This window comes from Quercus lobata, chromosome 10, assembly GCF_001633185.2.
Source record: "Quercus lobata isolate SW786 chromosome 10, ValleyOak3.0 Primary Assembly, whole genome shotgun sequence".
Classification (NCBI taxonomy): Eukaryota; Viridiplantae; Streptophyta; class Magnoliopsida; order Fagales; family Fagaceae; genus Quercus; species Quercus lobata.
In genome coordinates this window covers 51,029,146-51,047,908 of record NC_044913.1, presented here as the reverse complement: position 1 = coordinate 51,047,908, position 18,763 = coordinate 51,029,146, and the positions used below count along the sequence as shown (strand labels likewise).

At 33.1% G+C, this 18,763-nt stretch overlaps 2 protein-coding genes across 10 annotated transcripts in view; both read left to right on the top strand.

The window, feature by feature from the left end:
* Positions 1 to 733: 733 nt before the first annotated feature.
* LOC115963123 (F-box protein At3g07870-like) overlaps positions 734 to 18,763 on the top strand; it is a 43,493-nt gene continuing 25,463 nt past the window's right edge. The window contains exons 1-5 of one of the 9 annotated variants that reach the window (XR_004085703.1): positions 734 to 999; positions 2,133 to 2,692; positions 3,021 to 3,246; positions 4,294 to 4,335; positions 10,731 to 10,994. Coding sequence is in view for 3 of the 9 variants with exons in the window: in XM_031082019.1 (XP_030937879.1) it covers positions 3,071 to 4,335; positions 10,731 to 10,734 (1,269 nt within the window). In the remaining 6 variants the exon portion in view is untranslated. Of the gene's footprint in view, positions 1,000 to 1,218; positions 1,484 to 2,132; positions 2,693 to 3,020; positions 4,336 to 10,730; positions 10,995 to 15,610; positions 15,625 to 18,763 lie in introns of those variants that run through there. The other 8 variants (XM_031082019.1, XM_031082020.1, XR_004085704.1 and 5 more) reach the window with 8 other exon arrangements.
* Positions 15,494 to 17,758, top strand: LOC115963122 (F-box protein At3g07870-like). The gene is made up of 2 exons (XM_031082015.1): positions 15,494 to 15,732; positions 16,104 to 17,758. The coding sequence occupies exon 2, from the start codon at positions 16,168 to 16,170 to the stop codon at positions 17,476 to 17,478; it is 1,311 nt and encodes a 436-aa protein (XP_030937875.1). The 5' UTR covers positions 15,494 to 15,732; positions 16,104 to 16,167; the 3' UTR covers positions 17,479 to 17,758.

The following is an 18,763-nucleotide window of genomic DNA, read 5'->3' as shown; positions in this document are numbered from 1 at the left end:
TTTCCTACCTGTAATTTAAAAATTAACATTTTACTCACCTGAAGTAAACTCCATTTGTCTCCCATTACTTACCTCTATTAAAAAGGCATTATTGCACTTAAAAAGTGCATGTCCCACACCATATGTATTTTTAAATATTTTGTAGAAGATAATCTTATGTGTTATATATAGATTCTCAATATACATCTGATCCAAAAAAAAAAAAAAGATTCTTAATACATATATAAAAAAAATTATATAATGCTTATTCTATGTCATAATATTTTGGGGGAAAAAACTTCAATTGGTATAAAATTAATATTTAAATATTGCAGATGGTTAGAATTAATATAATCAAGAAAACAAACCAACTACTTGAGTGAATTGGTAAATATATAATTATTTTCATTAACTTAAATAAATAATTATTTCTTATTAGCTTATAACTTCATATATATATATATATATATATATATGCATGTGATATATTTACACATAAACATAATTAAATGCATATCAAAATTTTACTAAGTTTATTTAAACAAATGTATAAAAAATTATTTAAATTGTTATCGATGAAATTCTCAATTTTAGTCCAACCACTATTTTCATAATAATAATAATAATAATATCACAAGTCAATTATGACTTTTTCTTATACACAGAAGGTCACAAAATGTTTTTAAAAAACTTTGCCTACTTGTGTTTTGTCTAAAATCACTTTATATAGCTGTGGTTTGAAAAATAGCACGCGATCTGATCCGTTAACCAAACGTTACCCAACTTTGTTACTGCCGTTACTCTAACACCATTCCACTCAAAAAGACAATAGCAATGGAATCAAAACACTTTCCTTTGAGAAAATAAAAGCTTCCCTTTACCCGTACACCCTGTGTTCGAGATTGTGATCCACTCCATCAAGACCAACCCGTGAAACTCTCAGCATCAAGAGAAGATGGCAGTCCGATCAAAACCCATGTGAAGGAAATTGATGATTTTCTCTCTTGATTTAAACAACAGGTACGATTTTGATAGTTAGGGTTCTTGATTTCTTTTTCAAAAATTGCTGGTAGTTTACTTGATAGATTGCTGGTAGATTACTTGATTTCTTGGTTCCTACTGCACCACGTAAACCAAACATTCATAAGCTCCTGGTCCTTCATTTTTGTCTTGTTAATAAGTCGAAGACCAATTACTGAATTGCTTTCTCATAAGGCTCTTGCATTGGTCTATTTGCAGCTGTCAATTCTATGGGAAAGCTTTCCCAATTTCTGCGACCAGATAACACAGTTGTGTTTTAGAATTACAAAACACATGTTGTGCTTTCCCAATTTCTCTTTATTCCTCTTATTGTAAATTTTGGTTTCTGTTTGTTAGTGATACATTATAGCTACCTTTAACTCTATCACAAGGGATGACAAAGTGCATATATCTATAGAGAAAACAGAGGAATATTACAAATGATGATGGTTTTGACCTTTCAAAAAATTTTGTTCTTTCTATGGTAAGTTCATGTTGTTTGTTCTTCGCATTATATCATTTGAATTTGGGGTGAAATAACGAGTGATATGAAGAAAAAAGAGCTGGGATTGACATTCTAGATTTTGCTTCATTACCATACATGTATTCACAGTTCAGAATTTCTCATGCATTTATGGATTGAATTGTTCTGCTGAAATTCTTTAAGCAAAACATATCATGTTCTAAGGATGGCTTTCTAGGTCCAGCAAACTCCAGGAAACCAATTCATTGCCCTAACATGATTTATGGAGGCTTCCATTTCCATGTTCTCTAGCAAAATCATTGCATTACAGCTGATTCAGAATTGCCATTATGCTAACTTATTCTACAATCACAATCAACATTGCCTTGAGTTCTCATTGGAACTTTGGGTTTGGGGATGAAATTGGGTTTGTGCTATACCTTTGTGCTGGATTTGTGTTCCTGATAGGTTATTGATAGAAACACGTGAAACTTCTTTTTTTTTTTTTCTTTTTTTCAGCAAGTATTATTCTTTCATTTCAACTAATGGGAATTTTAGTAGTTGAAAATTTCAATTAATGATTGCTCTGATGATTGCTAAAAATACAAAACAAAGACTTTTTTTTAAATGTGCATATTCTAATGGGATTTTTTTTTTTTCCAAATTGCAGTCATTTCAGTGAAGGTTTCTTGATGGTTATGTGTTAGTGGGTGGCGCCTCCGGCACCATTCCGATGGCTCCTTGCCTTCCGTTTGCCAAGATTTTTGGTGTACATGGGAGGTGGGTTTGTGAATGGAGGTCGCTGCTGAGTGAAAAGGATGGATAAGATGGAGATAAATAATGTTTTGATGTGGCATTTTTTTGACCTTCAGATGTTTTATGTGCCACGTGTCTTTCATCCGGGTAAAAACTGGAGAAAATTGAAGAATTTTGAACGGGAGGGGAGCTGGACCCTTGTTTGGTAAGTAAAAAGCCCCTTTTGGAATCTTTTCATTCTTCAAAGAGTTGTTGAAAACACAAAGGCAAAGGTTGATCTTTGAATTGGAAAAAAAGTGGATCTAGAATTCTGCTCAAACGTTCACCATCATCACTTTTTCACCTCCAGATGTAGAAGAGATGTGCGGATCGGATACAGGAGGGTATTAAGCAGCTTTAAGCCACGGATTTTAGGGAGGAAAGGAAAATCTCATTCTGGAGCTGAATGGTTTGAGTTGTGATTTTGTAAGAGAGGTAGCGTTTTTTTTTTTTTTTTTTTAAATTTTTATGGATAATCATAAAGAAATTAGTAACTTTTCAGATTAGTTTCTCTTCTCCAATCTCCAACACATATGATCAAATGCTTTCTTAAAAAAATTCAAATTGGGAGAGATGTTGAAAATTACTTTATAATTTAATAGAGAGAATTCTAGATGATAATAGACTTGTTGATATTTTTAGGACTAGTTATTTGTTTTTAGAATGCTAGTTCTGTTCAATTGTAAATATGTATTGCTGTAAGCCTGTAAGTTGTTTTTTATATCAAGAACTAAAAATGATAAAAGTCCTATATTTTGTGTAGGTGCAGCAGCTATCTAAATTTTCTTACTGCAATTGCCAAAGTCCTTCACCATGGGAAGAAAAAGCAAATCCCATTCTGAGCCAACAACCAGCACGGCCAAGAAGAAAGTCAAAGCAGTAAAAGAAGATGAAAAAGTCGGCGGCACTGACATCATCTCAGAGCTTCCCCCGTATATTGTGACAGACATTCTGTCACGACTGCCCTTTAATACCGTATTAAGCTGCAGGTGCGTTTGCAAGACATGGCTACATCTTCTCATGGACCCCAGTTTTGCTCAATTGTATCACACAAGAGCACACCCCTGCATCATCCTCCAACCCACATATAAACACCGTAACCAACACCTCTATGCTGTTCATTTTGACAATAGAAATCATGTGCATAAGTCTAGCACTAGAATAAAATTTGCCACCAAAACTCATTTAAGTATGGGATGTAATGTGAAACTTAGTTTGCTTGATTCATGTAATGGGTTGATCTTGCTAGGCGAGATGTATCACGACTTTGTGAAATTGGGTCAATTATATGTGTGTAATCCTATAACAGCTGAGTTCATCATAGTTAAGCCTGGAATCAAACTACCATCCTCTTCTGTGTGTCCTTGCCTTGGCTTTTGTCCCAAAACTCAAGTATACAAGGTAGTTCTCCTGTCCAAACAACAATATGGAGTTGAAGTTAGAAACAGCATGCAGACTCTTGTGTACACACTTGGAGTGAAGGGTAATGGTCTTTGGAAGAGTGTTAATGTTGGAAATGATGTGCTCGGTTTGCCAAGAAATACTACTTTTCTCAATGGAATTATTCATTGGGTTGTGAGGTCCACTTCTGCACCTCAATTTATATATTCCTTTGATGTAGAGGATGAATGTTTTCAACCGGTTCCACCACCTCCTGAGTTTGTGTCACTGTCACCTGAGCAAACTGCGTGGTCAAAGCCAAGGATCTGTCTTGGGATGCTTGAAGGTTGTCTTACCATTGGTAATGTTGCGAAAGATGCTTCTTATTGCTTTCACATATGGGTAATGAAGGACTATGGTGTCCAAGCATCTTGGACTAAGACATACACCATGCACTTCACGATGCACAAAGAAGTGCTTTTATTGCCCATTTCACAAATCCTAGGGTTATGCCACAATGGTGACATCTTATTCACAAATTACGATAGGAATTTGGTTTCTTTCAATCCAGCAAACTCAAGTTGCAAGATTCATAAGATTGAAAGACTATGTTACATTAAAGTGCTTTCTTATAGTCCCAACTTTTCCTTACTTAGGGATATAGCAAGAGGAGAACCGCTGTTCAATGCCACACTGAGGTAATAAGTACTCTCTATTTGGTGTGTTCAATTGGGATTATAAAGTTGCAACCCCTAATTTTGCTATGCTTGTCTAGTATTGTTAAGAAAATATTTGTGACAACTTGAAAGATTCAAATTTTCCTATACAAAAATTGCATAATTGCAAAAATGCAAGTTTTTTTTTTTGGCTAACTAAAATGCAAGTATGTTTTTTTAATCTTTTAATCCCAAAAAAAAAAAAAATGCGAGTATGTTCTGCTCCTGTGTGTGGTGAATATAAAGTGCACTAATAGGCACAATTTCGATTAATCCATTTTCAAACTTTAGAGATTCAGACTTATTTCTTTTATTGCTCTAGATATATCTTTTAACTGAAGAGAAGAACTTGAGAATGATATGATTTGTTTGATGGGAACACAGCCCCATGTATAGATTATGCCCAAACAAGTAGGAGTATGATAAATTCACTTTTATTGCAGTTCTCAGTAAATTTTATCATATATATTTTGTACCATTCCCTAACTTACACTGTTGATATGCATTTAAAATACGAAAACTGAAAATGTAATTGTTTGGTCAAACCCTAAACTAGACAGCAATGCATTTAAGATTTTGATGTGCTGCCATATTCAGCTTCCACCTTAAAGTGCTTATATGATTTGTGTTCTCAATCAATGATTGGTACTCAAATATGCTTTCCTTGGTTTGGCAGAATTTGATTGTATCAGTAAGCTGTGGTATTTTTTCTTCCTTGGATGTGTTTGCTTTCATAGCATTACTAAGATCATAATTTTCTATTGGAAGAAAGGGAGAGGAAAAAAAAAAAAAAAAAAACACAAGTTTTTTTATTATGCATATTAATGATGAGTTTAAATTTAGTTTTCTAAGAACACAATTCTCAAAGTAGAAAAAGGCTTCCATGTACTATAACTACTTAACCAGCCACTTTTTTGATAGGTACTAGGTAGATAATGGGGGAAGGGGAAGTGAACTACTTAACTAGACACTCATTAGAATTTAGAACATTATTCAACTGATGAAATTCATCTATGCAATTGTTGTGGTGCCTGCTGATTTTGAAACTCTTGTGCTGAAAATATGGACATTGTCAACCATGGTGGCCTAGAAAGTGTTATTATCCTGATACTCTACCAAATAGATATTTGAAGAAAGAATCTTCTTCCCCCACCCCCCCCCCCCCAAAAAAAAAAGAAAATTCTTAGATTCTGATGCAAACATAATGAAATTCTCTCTCTAAACTTAGCAGAGAACTGTGAGGGTTTACATTTGAAGGATGAAGATAGAACTACATAGTATAGCACAAAGATCAGTAGTTCTTTGTGTTCCTCTTTATACATGTTTAAAAGAATAGCTCAAAAACAGCATTCTGCTGGCTTTAAAATTTGTCTCACCAACCGTTCTAGGCTCCAAGGGGCATTAGTAGGTTATGATGCACAAGCTTTGGTCTGTAAGAATATACAGCCACTTCATTCTATTTTCTTGTCAAACCTTTAATCTTTTCAACTTAAGATAGGGTGGTGACAGATTGGAGCATATCAACACCACATTGACAAGTCTGTTTAGCAAATTTGTTAAAGAATAACGCAACCTTCTAACAAATTGACTGAGTTTGTGTAAACCCATGTCAACTGGTTTAAGTCTTCTCTATTTGGCCAGTTGTACATTTTGTTGATAAACTAGGGAAAAAGAAACAAATTAGACAATGATCTAATAAGTTAATATTTAATCTTTATGGGTAACTTTTAGTTATCACTTATCACTTTCATTTTTTTTCTTACCCTCACGATCTAAAACTGAACTTATTTTGATTTTAAGGATTTGTAATTCTCCTTCCTCTTTTTCCTTGGCACCCTGTAACCAATTTTAAACCCCATCAACCCTTAAAATTCCCATATATAAAACTCCTAAAATTCTGGTCAGACTTTCTTTTTCCATAAACTTGGGTTTTCTTACTTATTGTACGCTCGAACTTTACCCGAACTTTACCCTTTTTGTTAATCTTTTAAAACCCTGAATCCAGTATATTTTTGTAAACATTTCCAGCCATTAAGGGGTTAGGACTTAGGAGGGCTTGAGCTTTCTCAGAGCTACAGCTTGGAGAAAGCTTCGGCTGCTTTGAGAAGCAACCCAAGGCTGATTCACAAAATCTGCCTAAAAAGTCCAAGCTGTGTTACAAAATCAGCAAACAGCTGAAATGCCCATGGGTTACAAAACAGCCTGCAGATAACTTCTGTTTTTTTCATATATGTTTAAATTTTTTTTTTAAAAAAAGCCCTTAAGAACCTATGGAGAAGCCTCAGGAAACGAGGCCCAATTCCTCACCTAAGCTCCTCCAAAACCCCAAAAATAGCTGCTTTTCAAAGAAGTCTTACAATTGTTTCCTTTGAAATTTGTCTGCAAGTTTTCGGCCTCAAAGTTGATATTTTTTCACCCTAAATTTAAAATTTAAAACATACAACCTCTCTATCCACCATTCAGAGAATACAATCATAAATTTGGGTCAAGTATAAACCACTTAATTGATTAACATCTGATTTTAAGGCTTTCCACCAGCATCATCTTTTCTGGCATATAATGACCAGATTTAATACAGAACACTTTTTTCAACCAAAAAATCCACGCTTTTGTAGCTAACCTTTGACTACAAACCACTAAAGTATAGGAGTTTCTATAAATTGCTTATTTTATTAAAAAAAAAAAATCCTCCCAACCAATGCTTGGAAAAGGATCTCTTTTGGACAAGATTAAGAGAAATCTGCTTTTAGCAGCAGGCAGCCATTCTATATAATCTTCACCATTTATTTTTAGGTGCGCCCTTTAAACAGTTTCCCAACCTTTGAAAGCATCATAAAAGAAAGCTGTATGTTGGAATATCTGCTATTCTTGCTGATTAGCATTCAAATAGTCCCTAAATCCTTACATAAACTGTCTACAATTGGTCCCCATGGCAGCCAAGTGTAGTGGAGACTAATACCTGTTATTTTCTTTTGTCATTTCTTAGCTTCAATGGTTTTCCCCTTGTGCAAATATCACTCATTTATGGGTGCCTGCATATAATCTGTTTTTAAGAAGCACTTCGTGGACCCTTTTGATAATCAATAGTTACAATTCAATGAATTTTATTACCTGTAAAAAAATCAATAGTTACATTTTAAGAAGTCCTATCCTTTATTGTGCCGAAAATTTTATCCTCCTGAGATAGTAGGAGCCTCATATTTGTGGTCAGGCAATTCAGAGTTTTGCATATTTTGTAATGAGTCCAATGTGTACCATAGGGGTATAGGTGTATAGGTGATTAGGTGTTATTTATGTAATCTTACAGTAATTTTTGTAAAGAATCAAGAAGTGTGTAGTTAGTTAGTTAGTTACAAGATTAGCTAGTTAGTTATAAGATTGGTGGAGCCAAGTTAGTTACAAGTTGTTAGTTGGTTATTTTGGCCAATAATCCTAAGTAACTTGAGCCAATATTCTCACTTTGGTCTCTTAGGTTCTCTCCTCTCTTTTCACTTCCTCTTTGAAGGGACCTACCTCAAATTAAGTCAATCCAGCAGGTTCATTACATGATATTTTCTACTATTTTCGTCACTTCTTTGGAAAATTCAAAAGGCAAAAGAACAAGACATCATCTGCAAAACATCAGAGAGTAAGGCCCAGTTTCTTGACTGTTGGTGAAATTTAAACCTTACTTATGTCTAGTGCTTGATATCAACATTGTAGATAAGTATTCCATTCTCAAAACAAAAAAGTTGAGGTGATATGGTTGACCTTGTTTGGGGCCCTTCCAGCATTAGAATGTCAAGCTTCATTTGATTGAAACAGAGCCTCAATGTAGTTGCACAATATATGATACAAAAATATGCGCCCTTCAGTATTTCTTCAATGAATTCCCATATAATGGAGTCATACCAGTGTGCCTTGGAGACACAATCTTCTTGTGATTTTCCATGCTAACTCTTGATGATAAAGAATTGTATCAGCTATTTTTGTGGCTCTTACAATGATGCTTGAGCTTAAGCATCTGATTTCTCTGCCTTTCAAGAGTGACTCTACTTTGGGCCTTTGGTGGTCAAGTCTATAGGTATCAAAAAATACCATATTGCTTCTTTTTGTCATGTCTTCGTCTGATACATGGGAAACTTCAGGAATGAAATGACCCAGATTTATAAATAAATTTGATTGGATGCATTAATTAATTTTATCATTTTATTCTTTAGTTCAGTATAGTGTTTTATGTTTTTTTATCCAAACATAGTTGCATGGACTGTAAATCCTGAAATGAGCTTACCATATGCTTCAAGCATGAAATTATTTGTACTATATATATGTATTCCCATTTTGTATTACTTGATGGCAACCTGGAACTATTTTGGTTGAAGGGATACATGTTAGAGGGCTAGCAGAGCTTGAAGCCATTTTTGGTAGACAGGATTTGGGTTAGTACAAATGTATACAGGCATAATGAAGATTGTGAATATGTTAACAACATAATAATTTTGGTTTAATGGAATTCACTGAAGTTAACAAACTTTTTGTTATATTAATATTGAAAAAAGATCAAAAACCAGGTTACACTAGATGTCTATTACCTGGAGCAACAAGAGCATAAAATAAAACAAAAGACAGAAAATACAAAGCTAATAATATCTCAAAGAATCCAAGGAATCTTGGATCCCCTCAATAGAAAATGCCATAGATGATGAAGTCCATTCATAAAGAGTCCTCAGCAGATAATACTACTTCAATTTCCCCACACTTGACTCCATTCCCTCAAAGCAACAAGCATTAAGCTCTCTCCAAAGACACTATATGAGACACAGGGAGCTGCTTGCCAAATCCCACCAACCCCATACCTTCCTATCCACCCTCTCCAACATGCAAGCAAATCATACACTGCCCAAGAGACACGGAAGATACCAAACAACATAGACTACTTCTTCCAAACAACATGATAATGTAAGAATAAATGATTCACATCCTCCCCAATCTTCTTACACATATAACACCACTTCATAACAATGATGGCCCTTTGTCTGAAATTATCAATTGTTAAGACCCTCTGTAGAGCCACACACCATGAAAAGAGAGCCACTCTCAGTGGAACTCGAACTCTCCAAATACTTCTCTATGGGAACACTGCACTCCCCCCTCCCCCTCTCTCAAAACCTTATAGAAGCTCCTCACTTGAAACCTTGTAGTGGGTGAAGGTGTTCACACCAATTCACCAACCTCTCCAAGTCTAACCTTAGCGTCACAAAGATCCTCTAAAAACTGCATCACAGATTCAACTTCCCAGTCTTGTATTGCTCAATTTAGCACAGGATTCCAAGAACACTGACCTTTAAGAATCTCCTTATAACCTACAACTGTGGCTTTTTATTGTTTCTTGAAAGTAAAATTAAATGGGATGTCTCTCCTTAAACTAGTCTCCACTCTCCCCCCTGCCGTCCATCATGCCTGAAACGCACTTTAGTACCCATACCATTGAAAATCCACATTAAATTATCCCAACCACGCCTAATATGCTTCCACAACCCCACTCCATTTGGCCCCCACACCTCACCTGTACACCAGTGCCCTCCATTGACGCCATATTTGGATTCTATAGCCCTTCTCCATAGTGATGTATTTTCAATTGCATAGCGCCATAGCCACTTACCCAATAGAGCCTGATTAAATATGATCATCTTCTTTATCCCCAAACCCCCATGGCACATAGGTGCACGAAAAGTATTCCAATTGGAATTAGGGACCAACCTATTTATGAAGATGAAATCTTCCTTGTTAGAGTCTACTTGTAAGTTGAATCAACTCTGTTGCCTATTTTTAACATTTGTCGCAAACAATTTTATCTTTTTAATCCTCTGGAGGATTTTCATCACCTTGCTATTTGATTTAAGTGCTTTCTGCAGTAATTACAGTGATATAAAAAGTTGCTTTTATTTTGACAGCATATGTAATCACAGTTGTAGTTGAAAATGTGTGATTGATGAATTTTAATTATTTATGTCTTAAATCTTGTACTATGCATAACAACACGACTCCAATGGTGATGGAAAACATGACATTTGGGTTGTAAAGGTAAGTTATTCATTTTCTTGTCTTTGTGTTTATGGTTTAATCTTCTTGACAAAGGTTTCAAGGCATGAGTTCTGGATCCTAAGTTATGGAATGGAAACACTGTTTTCAATTTGTCTGGGTTTAGTTTTACTTGGTTTATATAAAAATGTAGACTGTGCTTCGCTAGATAAAAGGCCTCTTTTTCTTTTTTTAATTTTATTTCATAGGAAATTTTAATGAAAAAATACATGAATAATTGGTTGGGCTGCCATGTTTTTGCTTTTATTTTTCCTATTTGTTTTTCTTTATTCTTAAAGTTTTTGCCTACATTGTAGGTAGAATCTACGAGGATTATCGACTTCTGATTGCTACATCAATTTGCAAGATCTTCATAAATGTTTTGCATCACTTTTGGAGCAATACATTTTGTTACAGTATATGGATACTCTCCAGCCTCCTGTGCCAATGACATTGCCAGAAACGTGTATGACCACTGTGTTGGCATGAACTCAATGCTAAATTATGCTAATTTGGATTAAATATGACATCTATAAGCTTATTCACGAATACATTATTATATTTGAGTGTGACTTGTTTAATAGTCAAGCTTAAATTTGAATTGTTTGGTAAACATAAGAATATAAATTTTTTTCCCAAGAATATAGCTCAAATTATTCATAAACAATTTAGTTCACTTATGACTAAGGTAAAATTTTATTTATTTTTTAATTTTACTGGAAAATATTATTGGTAATGCTTTCAAAACACTATTTTTTTTTCTAAAATTTCCTTGTAATATTCTAAAAGACATTAAGTCAAACCCTGTAACCCAAGGGAAGTCATAATTGCATTGTAATATTTTAAAAGAGAAAAAATTAAAAATCAACTTGCAATGTCTTGTTATATTATTTAGTTAAGTCATAATTGCACTGTAATAGTATTTAAAAGATAAAAATTCAAAATCATTTTGCAAAGTCTTGTAATACCTATATTATTTAGTTATAGGCTATTTGGATCATATCTTAATCCTTATCAATTTCAACCCAACAACCACCATGGAGAACAAAGCCATAGCAGTAGAAGAACATGAACATTTATTTTTAGAAAAGCATACATATAAATATATTTATGTAGACTTGAGATTGAATTTTGTAAATTTGTAAATGAGTTTATACAATATCAAATTATTATTTGCAGTTTATTGATAATATAAACAATCAATTTGTAGTAAAAATTATATAATTTTTAACAACAAAAGGTTGATGAATCTAATTTTTATAAATTCATTAATGAAAATCATTTTATCTCATTAACTCAAATAATATAATTTCAACTATAATTTAGTTATTGATTATTAACATAGATTTGTAAAGGGGTTAAAAAATTTAGTCGTGGTTTTATGATTTTATCATATAAAGGGGGAAAAAAAAGTTATTCAAGTAGCTTGTAAACAAACCCCAGCTTGTTCAACAAAGAAATAAACCCAAGCTTGAATATGTAATTTATTTGGGGATGAGTTCAAGCCGATTCGTATTCAAAATAAAATTAAATCAACAACTCTGAACTTTCAATACTTAGTGAACTAAATTGGTAATAATGTTTTTTCTAAAACATTTTTTTATAGGAGTTTATATATATATATATATATATATATATATATACACACACATTATGTCAACTATTTGTTAGTTGTTTTATAGGAGGCTAAACCTTAACTAACCATATACTAAACCATGGTTTCTAGACTCATAATACAAGTAAAATACTTTACTTGCATAACAAGTAAAATAGTCTTTAAAAGCCTGTATGGTGTATCCAAGAGTTAGGATTTTTTAGATATACACCACTGTTATTTTCTTTAAAACCTTCTCCCCTTTCTCCTTGTGTGTGTATGTGTTAAAATACTTAGTATTTTCAAAAGAAAAAACAGTGGGTTAATCCCACATTGGAAAATAAGTGTGAGTTATAGAGGTTTAAAGTCTGTGTTGTGTATTCAAGAGTTAAGTCATTTTGGATATATACCACTGTTAGTTTTTTTAAAATCTTCTCCCCTCTCCCTTTGTGTGTGTGTTAAAATATTTAGTATTCTAAAAAAAAAAAAAAAAAAAAGTTTTACGTGTAAACACCACAAGCTTTAACAATATTTTCCTGCATAACAAAATCAATCCAATTTGATTGAAATTCAACATATTATCATATCCAATATTCAACCATATACCATACAATCTAGCACTTGCAAATCAACACTGACCTTGTCATATCACATGCAATAGAAACGATCCTATAAAATAAAATAATTAATAAAATATTATTTTCCATAATTCTTTGATATCCCATTCAAAAAAGGGTTTACATCAAAACAGAGTTTGACGAAACAATGGTAGTTACTCTTTATGTCTTGAAAGTCCTATTTATAAATATTTTATTAAGATAAAAAATTTATATGAAAAAAAAAAAAAAACTATGCCAACCAGATTAGCACTTATTCATCTTAACTGAATCTATGTTTAGGTTTTCAATCAATTCTCTTGTTATACATTAATTTCGCAAAACAATGTCTAGGGAGTCCAACAAGATACAAGTTGCTTGGATGCAAAAGTAATCAATTTCTGCATAGTGAAGTATATGTTGGTAATTTCATAATGAATTTGCTAAAGTAATTTAGTTTTGTATAATGAATCTTCCATGAAAGATTTTGCATAATGAAGTTACCAAAAGAACAATAATATTTAAAATTATGGGTCTTTATTCTTCACGGTCAATTCCTAATGAAATTAGCACAGGTCTCTAAAATTGAACAATAATACCATGATTATAATAAAATGTGTAGAAATAACAAAAATCAATGGCAACAACTAAACAAGTGGTAATAATAATGTTATTAAAAATGTTTGAATTTACATTGAGATAGAACATGGAAAAAAAAATTTCAACGCTTAGTTTTTTTTATGTATAATGTAGAGAAAACCGGGGTTCATTCGAATGTCCTACCACAATAACGTAATAATTGTTTTAATAATTAATTAATAGAAAAATAAATAAAATAAACATGTAATGTTAGCAATCTTCAAAGATTAGGTAGATATTCTTGTATTATTATTATTTTTTTAGTAAACAGTAATACTTATTAGAACATACACGAAAATAATAATATTTGTTGTAGGGACTAGGGTCCAAAATAATGTATTAGGCCTTGAGCCTTGTCCGAGAATACTAACAAGCGAGGGGGAACAAATAACTATTAAATGATTCCTAGTAAAAGTCTCATAAGCGGGAGATGAAGGGAAAAAGATCCGAGGAGGAATTCCTCCTCAGATACGACGAATGTAGTCCAAGTATGTACTCTAGTAATAGAAATGTGCTCCATGAACATGTGAGAGGGAAGGAAACTCAAAATATCTAAGGAAAAGCTGCTACCACCGCATTAAATGCACTGCAGCTACTTTTCTGGCCGTATTAATGTGGAGAGGACCTCTGAACAGTGCTACCTTGGCTACCACAACTCACAAAAAGCTGAAAGGGGTGTCTGATGAGATGAACACTTAAGTAGAGACTCAAATGATCAACAAGTGTAGGGTCAAGATGATTATAAAGAAGCTATATAATATGGGAGAACCCCCATGAGAAAGGGATCGAAAAAATAAAGAGAGAACACTGTAGCAATCTAAACTGTCTCAGTATCCAACTGTGATCACTATACAATAATTGTGGCATTCTCGGACTAAAAATCCATTGACATCAATATCTCTTATTTGTGCTTGATTGTCATTTAGTTTAATGCTTGCCGCTGTCCAACTCATTGGGACCTAACTCTTCGACCCATCCTCTACAAATTTATTATATTGGGCTCATTGGATCAAGACTCCATATATTTTGGGCTTGGGCCCCAAACTGTGACCCTACACTAATTTTTTAAATTGAGCTTATAATACATTAAATAACCAGAATACACTAAAAAATGCATAACCTTTTACATATTAATATTTCAACTAATTATTATACTAATATAATTTATAACAAAAATTCTCCAAATTTAAACCATAGTTAAAAAAATCAAACTAAAAGTTAACCTGACTAAAAGATTGGTTCACTAGTTCACAAGTTCAACCAATGATTCATTAGTTAAACCGTAGGTTTATTAAATAAATAAATAATATATTATAATTATAATTATAAAAGCAACTAAAATAAAATTAAAATACTCTATTTAGGTAAATTAATAAATTATAACAACAAAAAAATTGCATCATAGGCAGAAAGTAAGAGAATATAAAATAAAAAAAATAAAAAGATAAACACATTATTCATCTCATCCAATAATTAGTTCATTCTTTTTAATTTTTTGTATTTAAGGTATGTTTGGGATCCGCTTATTTTGCTAAAACTAAAAACTTTTTGCTGAAAGTATTGTAGATAAAGGTAAAAGTTAGTTAAAATAATACAGTGGAATCCATGAATAGTATTAAAAAGTGCAGTGGGGTACATAAATAGTAGCAAAAATAAGCTAAATAGTAAAATAAGTTGGCAAAAATAATTTTTGCCAAACACACACTTAGGGTCTGTTTGGATACTGCTTATTTTGCTGAAAAATGAAAACTTATTACTGAAAATACTGTAGCAAAATAATTTTTAAAACACAAAACACTATAGCAGTAAGTGATTGTTGCGTTTTTCATGAGTTTGGTGGTCCATGGACAGTGCCTTGAGACCCCAAAAAAACACAAAACGCGCAAACATCTGTTGGCAAACGCACGCTTAGTGTCTGTTTGGATAACTTATTTTTTGACGGCTTATTTTACTATTTAGTTTATTTTTACTATTATTTATGTACTCCACTGCACTTTTTGGTACTATTCATAGGTCTTATTGTATTATTTCAGCTAAATTTTATCTTTATCTACAATATTTTCAACAACAAAAAAAATTTAATTTTAATAAAATAAATGAACCTCAAATAAACCCTTAGAAGTCTAGTTCTTTGGATATATTTATACTTGAAATAAGAATATATTATTTTATTTATTTATTTATTTATTTTTTGGTTAAATGAGAATATATTATTGATGACTCGACAAGATGTTAAAGTCACTTTAATGAAATATGTAGCACCTACCATATCACTCACAAAAAAAAAAAGTCTGACTCTATGGAGAGATTCACCGTCGTCTCTTGTTCACACCCAGTTCCCACAATTTTCAACCGAACGTCTGAGCAGAGGTAGAAGAGATGGGATCGGATGGAGGAGGGTATTAAGCAGCTTTAAGCCACGAATCTTATGGAGGAAAGGAAAATCTCATTCTGGAGCTGAATGGTTTGAGTTGTGACTTTCTAAGAGAGGTAGGACTTGACTTTTCTTTTTCTTTTTTCGTTTTCTTTTTTATTTTTTGGATAAACTGGTTGAATTTGAGAGAGAAATGAGAGAAGAGCAATTTTATTTCTGTCGTAAAAAAATTAGTAAATTTTCAGATTAGTTTCTCTTCTCCAACACATAATAATCAAACGCTTTCTTTAAAAAATTACAAATTGAGAGAGATGTTGAAAATTACTTTGCAATCTAATTGAGAAAATTCTAGATGATAGTAGACTTGTTGATATTTTCCGGACTAGTTCTATTCAGATATAAATATGTATTGCTGTAAGCCTGTAAGCGTTTATGCATAAGAGAAATTTCAGAACCAAAAATGATAGAAGTCCTGTATTTTGTTTAGGTGCAGCAGCTATCTAAATTTTTTATACCCATCTTGCTTACTGCAATTGCCAAAGTCCTTCACCATGGGAAGAAAAAGCAAATCCCATTCCGACCCAACAACCGGCATGGCCAAGAAGAAGGCCAAAGCAGAAAAAGAAGATGGAAAAGTCGGTGGCACTGACATCATCTCACAGCTTCACCCATATATTGTGATAGACATTCTGTCACGACTGCCCTTTAATACCCTGTTCAGCTGTAGGTGCGTTTGCAAGACATGGCTACATCTTCTCGTTGATCCTAGTTTCGCTCAATTGTATCACACAAGAGCAGAACCCTGCATCATCCTCCAACCCACAAACAAAAACCGTCAACAGCATCTCTACGCAGTTCATTTTGACAATAGAAATTATGTGTGTAACTCTATAGTAAAGTTTGCCACTGAAACCCATTTAGGTATGGGATGTAATGTGAAACTTAGTCTGTTGGATTCATGCAATGGGTTGATTTTGCTAGGCGAGATGTATCAGCATCAATATCATGACTTTGTGAAATTGGATCAATTATATGTGTGTAATCCTATAACGGGTGAGTTCGTCATAGTTAGGCCTGGCATCAACCTAACATCTTCTCCCATGTGTCCTTGCCTTGGCTTTTGTCCCAAAACTCAAGTATACAAGGTGGTTCTCTTGTCCAAAAAACAGTATGTAGCTGAAGTTAGTAACAACATGGTGACTCTTGTGTACACACTCGGAGAGAAGGGTAATGGTCTTTGGAAGAGTGTTAATGTTGGAGATGGTTTGCTCGATCAGCCAAGAAATACTACTTTTCTCAATGGAATTATTCATTGGGTTGTGAGATCCCCTAGTGTACCTCAGTTTATATATTCCTTTGATGTGGAGGATGAGTGTTTTCGACTGGTTCCACCACCTCCTGAGTTTGTGTCACCTGATCAAACTACATGGTCAAAGTGGGAGATCAATCTTGGGGTGTTGGAAGGTCATCTTGCCATTGTTAAACGTGCTAAAGATTTTTTCTGGTGCTTTCACATATGGGTAATGAAGGACTATGGTGTTCAAGCATCTTGGACTAAGACATACACTATGGACTTCTCGATGGAAAAACTAGCACTTTTATTGCCCGTTCCACAAATCCTAGGGTCGTGTCGCAATGGTGACATTTTATTCACACATCATGGCAGGAATTTGGTTTCTTTCAATCCATTGAACCCAAGTTTCAAGATTCATAGGATTGAAAAACTATGTAACTTTCTGATTCATCCTTATATTCCCAACCTTGCTTCACTTAGGGATATAGCAAGAGGAGAACCGTTGTTCAATGCCACTGTTATGATTCAGACAGAGGGAGGAGATAAGCATGCATCAGATAAGGAGTGAACTGATAGGGAGTTGATGGCTATCTGATTGTTATTTCAAATTTTATTTCAAGTTGTTGATTAGGATGAGTTGTTGATTAGGATGAGTTGTTGATTAGGATAAGTTGTTGGTTAGGATTGTATTTGTTGATTAGGATGAGTTGTTGATTAGGATTAGTTGTGATTTGAAGTTACTGCTGAACTATCAAGATGTAATTTGAATTTCCTAGTTGGGCACTCTGCTTGAGACTATTTAAGAGTAGAAGCAATTAATAAATAAGCAAGCAAAGTTTAATCCAAAACTCTCTTCTCTCACCCGCATTCAGGAGATTGGTCATCTCAAACACAACTAACTTATCATTTTATTTCTAGTTCATAGCAGCCACATTGAGGTAATAAATACTCTCTATCTTGTGTGTTCAATTGGGATTATAAAATGATCTAAGTAATTGCAACCCCTAATTTTGCTATGCTTGTCATGTATTGTTAAGAAAATATTTGTGACAACTTGAAAAATTCAAATTTTCCTATACAAAAATTGCATAATTGCAAAAATGCAAGGTTTTTTTTTTTTTTTTTTTTTTTGACTAACTAAAATGCAAGTATGTTGTTTTTATCTTTTAATCCCAAAAAAAAAAAATGCGAGTATGTTTGGTCTGCTCCTGTGTGTGGTGAATATATAGTGCACTAATAGGCACAATTTCAACTAATCCATTTTCAAACTGTAGAGATTCAGACTTATTTCTTTTATTGCTCCAGATATATTTTTTAACTGAAAAGAAGAACTTGAGAATGATATTATTTGTTTGATGGGAACACAACCCCATGTGTAGATTATGCCCAAACAAGTAGGAGTATGATAAATTCACTTTTATTGCAGTTCTCAGTAAATTTTATCATATATATTTGTACCATTCTCTTACTTACACTGTTGATATGCATTTAACATACAAAAACTGAAAATGTAATTGTTTGGTCAAACCCTAAACTAGACAGCAATGCATTTAAGATTTTGATGTGCTGCCATATTCAGCTTCCACCTTAAAGTGCTTGTATGATTTGTGTTCTCAATCAATGATTTGTACTCAAATAGGCTTTCCTTGGTTTGGCAGAATTTGATTGTATCAATAATCTATGGTATTTTTTCTTCCTTGGATGTGTTTGCTTTCATAGCATTACTAAGATCATAATTTTCTATTGAAAAAAAAAAAAAAAAAAAAAAAAAACCCTAAAAAAAATTTAGTTTTGTAAGAACACAATTCTCAAAGTAGAAAAAGGCTCCCATGTACTATAACTACTTAACTAGC

Bases quoted from the DNA above. Each gene is read 5' to 3' on its own strand.
- LOC115963122 (XM_031082015.1), top strand. From the start codon at position 16,168: ATGGGAAGAAAAAGCAAATCCCATTCCGACCCAACAACCGGCATGGCC.